The sequence below is a fragment of the Amblyomma mixtum genome, chromosome 1 (assembly GCF_055824585.1).
Source record: "Amblyomma mixtum isolate Tamu chromosome 1, ASM5582458v1, whole genome shotgun sequence".
NCBI lineage: Eukaryota > Metazoa > Arthropoda > Arachnida > Ixodida > Ixodidae > Amblyomma > Amblyomma mixtum.
Genome location: NC_143012.1, coordinates 73,524,204 through 73,536,907, shown reverse-complemented (window position 1 = coordinate 73,536,907; position 12,704 = coordinate 73,524,204). Strand labels below are relative to the sequence as shown.

Below are 12,704 nucleotides of genomic sequence, written 5' to 3'. Positions count from 1 at the left end.
AAAAGCCTGAAATACCTTCTTAGACTCTTTTATTCCATTTTCTGTCCATGTGATAAAGAGAAACAGGTAAGGTGCGTAGGTCATTACTGCGGATGCTGGAACGTACAATGAAGAAGAGTAAAGAGAACTGTCTCATTTCTGTAAAGCCAGCGATCTCTTTCACAGAATTTCGGAAATAGATGTCGAGGAATAATCTGAGCGCTTGCCATGAGCATGGAGAAGGGAATACGAAAGGTAATCCACTTTGGAGCTGCAAAAGTGTTAGAGTTCCAAGGATGTGACATAAGACGGCCTTCAGCAGGCATTTAGAAGTGGGCATATGCAGTAGGGTATTGAGCAGGGCCAGTTGGTACAGCAGGCCAAATCTAGCTGGCGTTCGTGACGGTCGCTTTTTCTACGGTCCTGGACTTTACGACGAGGCGAACTTGCGGAAAGCTCAATACTAAGCACGGGCTTAGTGAGCCTGTGCTTAGAGTTGATATTTTCGCAAGTTTCTTTCGTCACAAACTGCAGGAGCATAAAAAATGCGGCCTTCACGCACGCCAGTTAAAGATCCGGCCGGCTGTACATAGTTCTAAAGAAAGAAACCAGCGGAAGGACGCAGACAGGGACACAGGACGACGCTAGACTTGCAACTGATTTATTCGCAGGAAACACACAGATAAATGCCCTTCAATAAAGTATACCACCGCTTCATACGCGCTTTAGAGAACCTGTGGATAACCCAGCATGCAGTGAAGGGCATTTTTTATTTTGTTTGTTTTTTGGAAGGTCTTATGCGTGATGCACGGTGTGCGCATGTGGTAGTATACTTTGTTGAAGTGTGCTTATCTGTGTGTTTCCTGCGAGTAAATAAGTTGCAACAACGTGGAAATTCGGGCTTGTTGGTTCATACTATTGCTATACTATACTATACTATACTATACTATACTATACTATACTATACTATACTATACTATACTATACTATACTATACTATACTATACTATACTTTACTATAATACACTATACTATATTACTGTTATTGCACCCAAATAAGTTGCAAGTCCAGCATCGTTCAGTGTCCCTGTCTGTGTCTGCTTCCTCCCGCTGGTTTTTTTTTTCGTTAGAACTGGACATATGCACTTGCACAGCGTTGGCTGTTTTCCATTCACAGGTTGGGGTACGTGCGTCTAGAGACATAATTTATTACAATATGTACAAATCTCTCGTTGGGCAGGTGTTTATTGGGATACAAACGTAAAGTGTGACTTAAAAGCACTGCTGCGCATGCAAACCTTCTAGATAAAGCAAGGAAGCACTGCAGCAAGGAACACTTTATATGCATGCAGAAACAAACAAAAACATGTAAAAATTTCAATACTTGTATTTTAGGAGTTGCATGTAACAACGCATGGAAAAACGCGTGCAAAAGAGTTGTACAAATGACCCATGGGGCAAATTGCTTAACTACCACCAGTCGTTTACGGTTCGCAAATGTGCTTTAAGAGCAGTTGGAAAATCATTCTCTAAAGTGACTATTTCATTTAAAAGGTTGTTCCATCAGCTTATTGTGCGTGGAAAGAAACAAGACTTAAACACAGATATGAGAAGCTGTTTCCCTTATTTTGCGACTATGGTCTCTTCTTTGTGAAATGTGTGCCGACTATAAGCTCTTATTCAATTTTACTAGGGGTAACCTTTCACAAAGCTTTTTTTTTCACTATCCATGCGTAAGTCTAGTAGGGGCTGCACAAAGATTCACGCGTGCGGCCATTCACACTAATTCAGCGCCCGTTTACTACAAATGCAACACACCTAGAGATTTTATAATTTTTCTTCCTAGCTCCAATGCAGCCCGGGTTCGAGAGCATGCAATAGCTACCCACACTTTGAAAACAATAAGAACGAGGACATTACCGGTGACAACAAAAACAACATCAAATAGTACAGCATTCATGTATTAATGAGATTAGAAGAAGAGCCCGGAAAAATTCTCGCAAGATTCCCTCTCCTTGCGCACACATTTTTATTGACAGCAGAGATAAAGGGGTTTGGTCAACAGAAGGTGGCTTGAATTTACGACGAGCTACAGATGCTGAAGTTCCGAGTTTCATTAAACATTCAGGTTGCGTAGGTAGAACAAAAAAAAGCAATAATCCGGTTGTGACCTGCTGAACTGCCCTCAAATGTCAACAACGACACGGGTCAAATTGAAGCACAGGATTTTGGTGCCATGGCGGAACTTGTTCTCCAGGTTGCGATCCGAGGGAAAATTTAAAACCTGGAAGTTAGACGGCTTTTTACTGCGCAAAAAAGAAATTTCTAATCCTAAACCTCAACTTGAAAGCACGCGTCGCAGAATTGATGAATGTTTGAAAGCATGTCCTTGTCTTTAAATATTTCTGCTATAGTGCGTGCGCATCCTCATGCCCTAAAACGTAAACAACCTTGTCCTTTCCGCTTGTATACGAATAATATATTCACCTCCCAAGATGGCTCTTGCGAGGGCATGAAGCTTAACGTTTTTCCCACTTTGCTTTATCTTGATCGATGGCTTATCGACAAAGGGTCTAGCAGAACCAAAGTGCTTAGGCTTTTTGGTACTTTTTGTTAAGATCTTTGTTGTTTTCTTCTTGTGTGCAGCTCCAATCGAATTATACACAAGTAAACATTGTTTTGTTCTCTTTTCTCCGCCTTCCGGGAAAACTCATATTAGTCGCCCCGCCGCGGTGGCTGAGTGGTTACGGCGCTCGGCTGCTGGCCCGAAAGACGCGGGTTCGATCCCGGCCGCGGTGGCTGAATTTCCATGGAGGCACATTTCGATGGAGGCGAAATTCTTGAGGCCCGTGTACTGTCCGATGTCAGTGTACGTTAAAGAACCCCGGGAGGTCGAAATTTCCGGAGCCCTCCACTACGGCGTCCCTCATAGCCTCAGTTGCTTTGGGACGTTAAACCCCAATAAACCAAATCATATTAGTCGAGTTATTCTAAACAATGCCACTGGAGAGTCAGAAAGTAGCAAAATGACTGTGTATGTGATAAGGTTATCCACTAGGCTTACAAAACAAGAACAACATAATGCTGAACGAAAAGAAAAATAAATGAAAGCATATTTTATTATGCGGATTTAAAATTTCGTCCTTGCTTGAATTCATAATTTAATGTCCCAAACATCGCTTTTAGACTTACCATGTGGGTCGTAAACAAGTTTAAGTGACACATAGGGACCCCATACTGTTCCTTCAGTCTTGGATGTATATAAGTTGCTTTTATTTATGTTGACAGTATCACTGAGGGTGTTCCTTTGCAAGCTGTGCCAACTTATTTTTTTTTCTTAGTGTGTCCTTTCATAAACTAACTTTTCCAGTTTTCTAGCGTTTTATAAATTCACGTAACTTCACACACGCTTTCTTTATAACGACCTTCATTCTCATAGTCAGCGTTTTCTGCAATGAGAACACTTAATACGAGATAAAACATAAATGACATGGCAAGCAGGCGTCACGAGAATCAATTCGTAACTCTGATATGCCGGAAATATTTTCTAGGGGCAGTTTTTTGCATTTCTGCTAACTGCACATCTCTTCACTCGATAGCTGGCACTAATAGCCACTCTTCACCCGAAAAGGAAAGCCTAATGCAACGCAAACGCTGGCCTTTGCATTTAATATCAGCTGCACTATACCTCCTGGAGAAGGATTTTTACTCTTATTGACGCCCATACTATGTCGTTCTTTTTATATAGCTGTTCCCTCTGCCGCTATAATAGTGTGTCAAAGTTTTCTTTAAATGTTTACTTCTGACGCGCGCTAGAGACATTGCATAATTTTTGAAACTATTATTTGCTCTTCGTGGCGGTTCGTGCATGTATTTCTTTGCCTACATCCTAAAGCCTAGCAGTAGAAACTGATTATATTACAGCTCTTAATAGGCTGCAGTATGCTAAAACACATTGTTTAGCCTATTCTAGGAAGCCGAGAAAAACACAAGAAAAATAGACATCAGTAAGTATTTGTTTATTCACTAAGAAAATACCGGATACACTTAAAATCGGCCCAAGCAAAAGCGGCATAAGAACAATTATATTAGCGAAAGAAAACACTTCCCAAAAGCAAGCACAAGATATAATGTGGAAGCTAGTACAACAGAGAAGGCCGAGCCTTAAAAAGTAAAAATAATTCTTATAAATCTAAAAGTGCAACGATCCTCCATTTAGCGCAGATTCGCCGCGCTACCTGTAGCAAAAATTCACTTCCGGAGGTTCAGAAATAACTTTATTGCACCAGTCATATCCTTCGCAATATCAACAACTGCGACTGTCTGAATTAGCCGCCAACATGGGTTGTTTGCTCTGCACTAAATGGTTGCCAATTACCATAGCAACCATGACACCTCTATGGTCTCTTGTTTGTCCGGGCCCTACTTCCGTCATATTTCTGCTGTTTTGCTTAACAAGAGTGGGCCTCTACAAGGGTGGTATTCCTGGAAGGGCACATATTGATTTCCCCCTGCTATGTGTGCTGCAATGGGACGCTGTTTGTCTTTCCTGATAGGGCGTTTTCGTTAGTGACCACTTAGAGTCAGCGCGTAACTATGTGGTGCATTATCGCAGGTGCCCCTAGTGGGTACTTGACTGGAATGTGTAAAAATATGTTTCTTACGAGACTGAAATTTTACACAACGCTTTTTCTCATTGTTAACTGCAGCAAATGGATCAGCTCGTCCCGTGGTTTAAAGGAAGAGAAAGTAGTAGTTCAAGCAGGGTTGTCCCGTCGGAGTTATTCTTTCCTCCGCAAAACTTCGTCGTTGAAGGCTAAGGCGCTCCCAAGCAGCTCAAGTAATGGGGCCAATATTAGAAATTAATGGTTTCATTCTGGGTATTTGTAGAACCGCAATTGGCCATCACTTTTACAGTATTGTGCCGATTAGCTATGCTGCTGGGGTTGTTTCGATATCAGCAATCATCAGCAAAGTTTTCGGATGTTACTAAAATGCCCCATTCGCTCCTGGCATTCGGTGCAAAATGCGCCAGTACAGTCATGAAATTTATGAGCGTGAACAGGGGAGTGCACAGCAGAGATCCTAGAGCCCTACCAGCGGCGATACGCGGCAGATGCTTTCCACGACGTGATGGAAAGGGTTATCCCGCCTTGGCTGCTTCTGGAGAGCCGAAGGACACGCCTCCCTTTCCACTTTGTTTATGAAAGCGGGTGCCACGTCCCGCCACCAGTAGGGTTCGAGGCTCTCTGCGATGCACTCCCCTGTTCACGCTCATAAATTTCATGACTGCACTTGCGGCAAAATGCAGCGCCTCTCCAAAATAGAGGGATTGCACGGTATTGCAACCAAAGCGCATCATGTTGGCGGCATGGGCGTCAACGCAATCTTCGTGAACCTGGTAGTATGACGAACATATGACTCGCGACAAACTTCGCTGTTCTTCAGGCAGGGATTCCGTGTAGCTTGTCTACGTGATCATTTTTACTTTCCTCACTTCTCTTCGGGTTGGTTTGGTTTATTAGGGTTTAATGTCCCAAAGTGACCCAGGCTATGTGGGACGCCGTTGTGAAGGGCACCGAAAATTTCAACCACTTAGGGTTCTTTTGCGTTCAATGACATCGCAGAGAACACGGCCCTCTAGAATTTCACCACCATCGAAATTTTACTGCCGCGGCCCGGATGCTTGGTAAATGGATATGAGGTATTATTCAATTAGCGGTAGTTGACGCATTGTGTATGGAGGTAATTGCAGGTGAGACCGAACAGAGCTTGCTCTATTGCCACCGTGAGTGTTAAAATAAGCTGTTCTCAGCAGTCGAAAAGACTCATTCCCTCTATGTCATTGCACTATTTCCGACGGGCAAGAACGGCTACTTCCACCGCTCCTTTTAAACTCGCATGCTAGTCACAAGCTACAGGTTCCTATGTTTAAGTGCCGAAATGGAGCCTCGATTAGAGTTTGCAGACCTAGGCAAGTCACCAGAAGTTACGGCTCACTTCTATGCCGTTTTAATAGGCCGGCTCATTGGCGCTGCTTTTAGGCTTCGATATGCGATGTTGATGCCGATGACGTGGAGGATGCCCGTGGAAAAGTTCTGCAACAATCCTTGTAATAAAAAGACAAAACTAGAAAAATGTTCATGAAACGGTTCAGGGTACCATGACAAAATGAACATTTTTTTTTCATATTAGTTCTTAGGATATAAAACTTGAAATTGCGCTAGCGCTTATTGATTTGTCTATTTTTATACTTTGGGGAAGTAAAGAAACTGTCGTGAAAGGAACAGTCAATGTAAAAGGCTTAAAGGACACGTACAGGGACAAAGTGCCAATTTAAAGGGTAGAAAAGTTTTTGACAAGAATTATGGTGCTACCACGCAGAGTGCGAGTGAAATAAAATTTACATGAAATAAGTTATCACCCGATTTTTATCTGCGTCACCTGCTATAAACCAGCACGCAAAGAACACAAACAAAATATGTCCAAGCAAGTGATTCTGGCGTTTTAAGTATCGCAACTCTGCTAGGTCTAATCTTAAAAACTCTCTCGTCTTTCAACCATTCCACGCCATAAGTGAAAGCACTAAAGTCCTCATAACTGTAAACCCTCGAATGAAAAAATTCTTTTCCTCACAAAACCGGAAGTGTCGTGCTTTACGAGCTGTAATAAAGGCTGGCGCTTCCCGTGCGTGGTCGTAAAATGCAAAGAGTTTCAACTTTTATAGCTCAGAAGCGGCAACAAAAGAAGTAGAAATTAGTGAAACAGCCGCCGCAAACATTGAAAAAAACTCAAGATAAGTATTAAGTTAGTCTACGTCAAGTTTGCTGACTGCGCAGAAGTTGGGGAAGAAGCTAAGCAAAACAGATCTGAGTTGCCCTTTGCGCAAAAAAAAAGAAAAACACATCAATATACGGCCTGTTGTAAATGCTTCCCATGCCCTTGAAAAATGTTTTACGAGCCTCGCTTGCAGTAATGGCTTGTCCTTGAAAGCATCTCCGCGTACTCAGCAGATGCAACACTGGGGCGTTCCTTAAGTGGATGCTTTCGTTTCCGGCAAATATCCGTTTTCAAATTTGCTGTAATTCTGCTATCATCATCATCATCATCAGCCTGACTTCGCCCACTGCAAAGGCCTCTCCCGTGTCTCTCCCATTAACCGTGTCCTTTGCCAGTTGCGGCCACCGTACTCCCGCAAACTTCTTAGTCTCATCCTCCCACCTAACTTTCTGCCGCCCCCTGCTACGCTTGCCTTCTCTTGGAATCCACTCCGTTACCAAACTTAAGGATCAGCGGTTATCTTGCGTTCGCATTGCATGCCCTTCCCAAGCCCCCTTCATCGTCTTGATTTAGACTAGGATGCTAGGATATTGCTTAAACCTTCGTGTATCCTGCAAGACTTTCCGAATTAGAGCTTCTTTTAACATGAAGTTCCCTCCTCTTTGAATCCTAATAAAATGCCTCATAAATTGTTCTAACAATTTATTCGCAATGCTTGTTTTTGTATAGGTCTTTGTGTTAGAATATACATGAAACAGGGGTTAACAAAAAAATAAACGCAGCCATGTAATTCGTAATGCCCAAAGTTTAAGACATGCTTTTACAAGAGCAGCTGTAAAGAGAAAGATCTGACGCGTAAGAGACAAGGTACGCATAATGAGTGGTAGACTCGAATTTGACGCCATCGTATTTAAGTTCTGGCTGGTCTTTGAGGGATAACTACCTAGAGTATGATATGACACGCAATGCAAAAGCGTAATGATCTGCTATGGATTGTTAGAAAGTATGCGTGCGGCTGCTGTATTGCCTGCCGCAAAAAATACGTAGCCTAATGCCAGGCAGATAGCTTCCACCTTGGTGCGGCTCAGGCAACGCCGCAGGCAACGCCGCAGGCAACGCGCAGTACTCTTGGAAACGAAAGGCCCCGCCGTGGTGGCTCCGGTTAAGGCCGATTCACACGACGGTCCGTTCGCCCGCGGCCCGCGCATCACGTGTTCATGCGTCAGCACATTGAGAGTCGCGCTGACCAGGCCGCGGGCCGAGAGCGCGCCTCTCAGTGCGGTGACGCATGAACACGTATTGCGCGGTGAATCGGCCTTTAAGGCGCTCGTCTTCTGAGTCCGTGTACCCCGGTTTGAAAGCAACCGCGGCGGCCGCGTTTCGACGGCGGCGAAACGCAAAGGCTTCCGTGTGCTGTGCGATCTCGATGGATGCTTAAGATTCCCAGGTAGACAAAATGATTTCAGAAACATCCACTACGGCACCTATTTCTTCCTTTCTTCCCTCACTCCCTCCTTTACCCTTTCCCTTACAGCGCGGTCGGGTGTCCGCCGAGATATGTGAGGCATTAACTGCTTCAATTCATTTCCCCAAAAAACATATGTCGTATGGGTGCACTATAACAATCATTATGTCAGCAGGTGTCGCCTCGGAAGACTTGCATTTTTTTGCTATCAATCAACGTTCTTGCTATTGTCAAACACATTCTTTATCGTTTTCTTTGGCGGCCATAATTGGTTGATGCGAGCGATGAACCAATTTTAGAAGAAAATTCTTGCTACGAATCAGAAGAATAGGTCATCACCTTCAATATTTCATTAACACTGCCTTACAATATTCCCCTAATTAAAATTAATCTCCAAGATTCCTCGGCTTGATGGCAAAGAATAGTCCTTCAGACCCTCTTTCCTAACAATGCTGTTAGAAAAACGCGCGAGCTGTACTTGAAGGTGCACGGTGGGCCGCAGAGAAAATCGGTCTTACGGACTGTTCCTTTTCCTGACGAACATAAGTTGCGAAGGCCAGGAACAAAACTATCACTCACAGGATATCGTGTTTCGAATCACTAAGGATGAACTAATAGAGGGAAGCTTGGGATCCACTCTGTTGCAACATCGTTCTTCCGAGTTCGGAACCTGAGAGAGGATTGCGGAGTTGGGAGCCACGAGATCGAGAGCATTTATTTCTGTGAGCGAACCGCGAAGAAAACACGGCACCCACGGCTTGCAGGAGCTTCCCACTCATCCCCCCGCTTCTTATCTAAGGAAAAAATAAACAAGGCGAAAGGAAAACGATCGCGTCATAAGAAAATGAGCCGACTGCTCTCGACGATACAAAGATAACAAGATACGTCATCGCGGTTGCACCTTCTCGGCAGCTTCTTGTAAGTTTTTCTCTTTGTTCAGCGCTACCGTTCCTTCAGGAACAGAAGCCCCATGAAAGCTTGTAGCTGATAAGAACGGCGAAATGATTTCTCTAGGAACTGAGTAAGGACTAAACGTGTAAAATAGGAATAAATGCGTAAAGAATAAAACTAATGCAGTTTTCGTGGGCCGGCTGGGCGCCTATATGAGGTAGAACTACGTTGTATAGTGAAAGCAAACTCCATTGCAGCTTGAAAATACACTGCTAAGAATGCAATGCGACAGTGATATATGCGGGAAGGCAGGTCGTCAATGACTTTAGACTGACGGAACGTGCGTTAGAATTCACAAGCACTCACTCTAGGCATCTTAATTGCCTTACTCGGAGCAGAATTGGCTTTATGAAATTACCATAACTATAAAAGTAGCATTCTTTTTCAACTTAGTGTTAGCATTTTTTGTGTGCAGTTGTGCAGACGTGCCTAAACTTGTCCTGAGAACCCTAGTGGCTCGCACAGTAATGAATCAGTTAAACGTATCATTCGCTAAATAGAATGCTCAGTTGGGCAAGCTGGCACAGATGCATCTTTAGTAAAACAGCGCGAACAATGTCAGAAAAAGAAGAAGAAAAAATGCACAGCCATGTGGCGTAGCCCAAAGGTGCTTTACACGCACTGTGATCAGACCACGCGGGAAGTAATGGAAGCATTCCATATCAGCCAAGAGCCAAATTGTGTCAGCAAACCATCAGACACTCACAATGACAAAGAGATAGCTTTTCACGCTGACCTTTGAGCGTCGCGTGCTTCTCTGCCTCATGTTGTATAGATTTTAGTGTAACATGTGATGTACTTTGCGTGCGTTTTTTTTCCTTTATAGGCACTTGTTGTTGCTAATAAAACCCTAGTTGCGAGTAAGCGGTCGTCCCGTGTCCTTGTTCATCCATAACTACAGCGCAAACGACAGGACAGAGATGAAGAAGGGACACCACACAGCGCTGACTCACAACTAAAGTTTATTGGATGCCAGAAGGTATAAATACCTCCCTGGCGGCCAGAAAGAATGCAGTCCACACTTACATGCGTGACTGGCATAATAGTGTACCAGTCACGTGCCACCAAGCAAATCACATGCGCGAGAAAACAATATAAGCGGTGACAGAATACAATATAATCAGTGAGCAAGCGTTTGTCAATACTCGCAATCAAGGTATCTTCTTTCTTTTTCTGACAACGCGACAGATGAAGCACTGATGCATTCTTCCGAGAGCCTACCTATTAAGTGAGCTTCAATGATCTCCCTTGCTAACGAGTCACGGTTCTTTTCTAACACTGCACTTTCCTGATAGTTTGGCGCACAGACGTAGGTGTCATCGTCATCTTCATTGCCTTTGCAGTGCCTGCAGTGTTTCGCCACGTGGCCAGAGATAGCGACACGGCAGACATTATACTCATGCTCTTTGAGTCTTTCGTTTAAACATCGGCCGGTTTGGCCGATGTATCGCTTACCACAAGACAGTGGCAGCGAATACACCACCCCTTCCTGGCAAGGCACGAACTGTTTTGCGTGTTTTATCGGGCACTTGCGCGATTCTTTAATCTCTGAATTTACATTCTTAATCAGGCCGGACAGTCGTTTGGGCGCCGAAAAGACGACATCAACGCCTGCATGTTTTTCCGATTCTTTTCACATTGTGCGACACTTTGTGAAGATATGGCAGCACAACAATCTTCCTTTTCTTCGTCTTTTTCGTACATTCACTATTTCCTTTTGATTTTAACTTTTCCAGTAGTTTTCCTGCCACGGAAACTAATAATTCAGACGGGTAGCCTGCCTTTGCCAGGCGGTCTACTTGGTTGCTGAAGCTATGCTTCAACCTGTGTTCACAGGATTTGTTCACTGTGTTGCTAAAAACGGTATGTACAATTGCTCTCTTCACCAGCTTGGAGTGAGCTGATGAAAACGGCAAGATGGGCTTAACAGCACGGGGCTCATAAGCCCAACAAACATGAGATGGAGTGAAATGAAGCGAAAGATCTAAAAACCTAATAAAATCATTCAGTGGTACTTCGTGTGTTAAAACCAATGGTCTGAGGCATTCTGAGAACACCGAAAGGACGTCAGGGAATTGCTGCTCGAAACCAATGTTGTCACAATCTAAAAACACAAGGTAGTCATCAACAAATCTAAAAATGCTACAAACTCTGGAACCTTCAAATCGCTCTTTCATGCTTCTGTCTCGTGCTGCTAGGAACACGTCACTAAGGAAAGGCGCTAGACATGAACCAATACAGATCCCCTCTTTCTGAATAAAAACTTCGCCATTCCATTCCGCAAAAGTTGAGCCAAGATACAGTGACAACAATTCAAGGAACCCAGTAGTGGAAATTCCGCTCTCATTCTGAAATGCAACAGCACCATATTCATCAATCAGATCGTTAACAGAAGACAAAATTTCTGCTTGAGGAATGGTGTAATAAAGATCCTTTACATCGACTGAAAATCCACAAAGCTTCTTACTGTAGTTACTTTCTAGAAACGCGATAACATCTTTCGAACTTTTTACTCTAAAAGGGTCGTCAATTGATAAAAGATTCAGTTTTTTCTGCAGGAACTTAGCTACATGCTGCTGCCATGTTCCAATTTCCGAGACAATTACACGAAACGGCCACTCTAGTTTATGTGTTTTCGCAGTGAAAAACATTTGCAACCACTTTCCTGAGCTGCTGTCGATCTTACTTGATAGCCTAGCTAATTCCAGCCTATTAGCAAGTTTCTTCGCATTGCTCTTAACTTTTGAGGCGGACACATCACTGCGTTTTTCAAACATCGCAAGAACAGCTTCCGATGCTTTCGACAAATATACGTTCTTGTCCAAGGCAACAAAACCTCCGTCCTTATCAGCAAGTAGCAGAGAGAACGAGTTCTCTTTCAGCCAACTAACCGTCTTATGCAGAGGTAGCTTCGTCCCCGATGCCCTGTACCTCGTTAACATGTCCACAACTTCTGAAATGCAACGGTCCACCTCAGCTCTGTCGGCCTGCTTGGAAACTTGCTTTACCATGGCTAAAAGTTCCGGTCTGGATTTCTTGGGCTCCACAGCAAACTTAGGTCCCAGCCCCAGGACTTGTCTGACGTATCCAGGAAAGGGGATGCTTTCAGTGGTGTGGATCTTTTGTCTTGTTGATACACTCTTCTTCGACAGCAGCGCACGAAGGCCGGGAAGCGTTTGCTGCCATAGGAACTCGGTGGTAAGGTCTATGCTCCGTGCCAGCTGACGCCATTGGTTCTTTGAGTGGGCGAGTTCCTCCGAGAGCTGCACCCGAAGCTTGAGATGTTCCTTGTACATTCGCACCCGTTGCTGCCATTCCGCTCTGAGTAGTTTGCAAAATCTTCTTCCATGACCGGCAGAGGGCTGAACGCCACCCAGTAGACCCAAGACTTCGGGCGGCACCTTGATTGCGAATACTGACAAGTGCTTGCTCACTGATTATATTGTATTCTGTCACCGCTTATATTGTTTTCTCGCGCATGTGATTTGCTTGGTGGCACGTGACTGGTACACTATTATGTCAGTCACGC

The 12,704-nt window shown here is 44.0% G+C and overlaps 1 protein-coding gene across 1 annotated transcript; it reads right to left on the bottom strand.

The window, feature by feature from the left end:
• Positions 1 to 10,779: 10,779 nt before the first annotated feature.
• Positions 10,780 to 12,471, bottom strand: LOC149366785 (uncharacterized). Its single transcript, XM_089571776.1, has one exon. The coding sequence runs from the start codon at positions 12,469 to 12,471 to the stop codon at positions 10,780 to 10,782; it is 1,692 nt and encodes a 563-aa protein (XP_089427902.1).
• Between the last annotated feature and the right edge of the window lie 233 nt (positions 12,472 to 12,704).

Bases quoted from the DNA above. Each gene is read 5' to 3' on its own strand.
- LOC149366785 (XM_089571776.1), bottom strand. From the start codon at position 12,471: ATGTACAAGGAACATCTCAAGCTTCGGGTGCAGCTCTCGGAGGAACTC.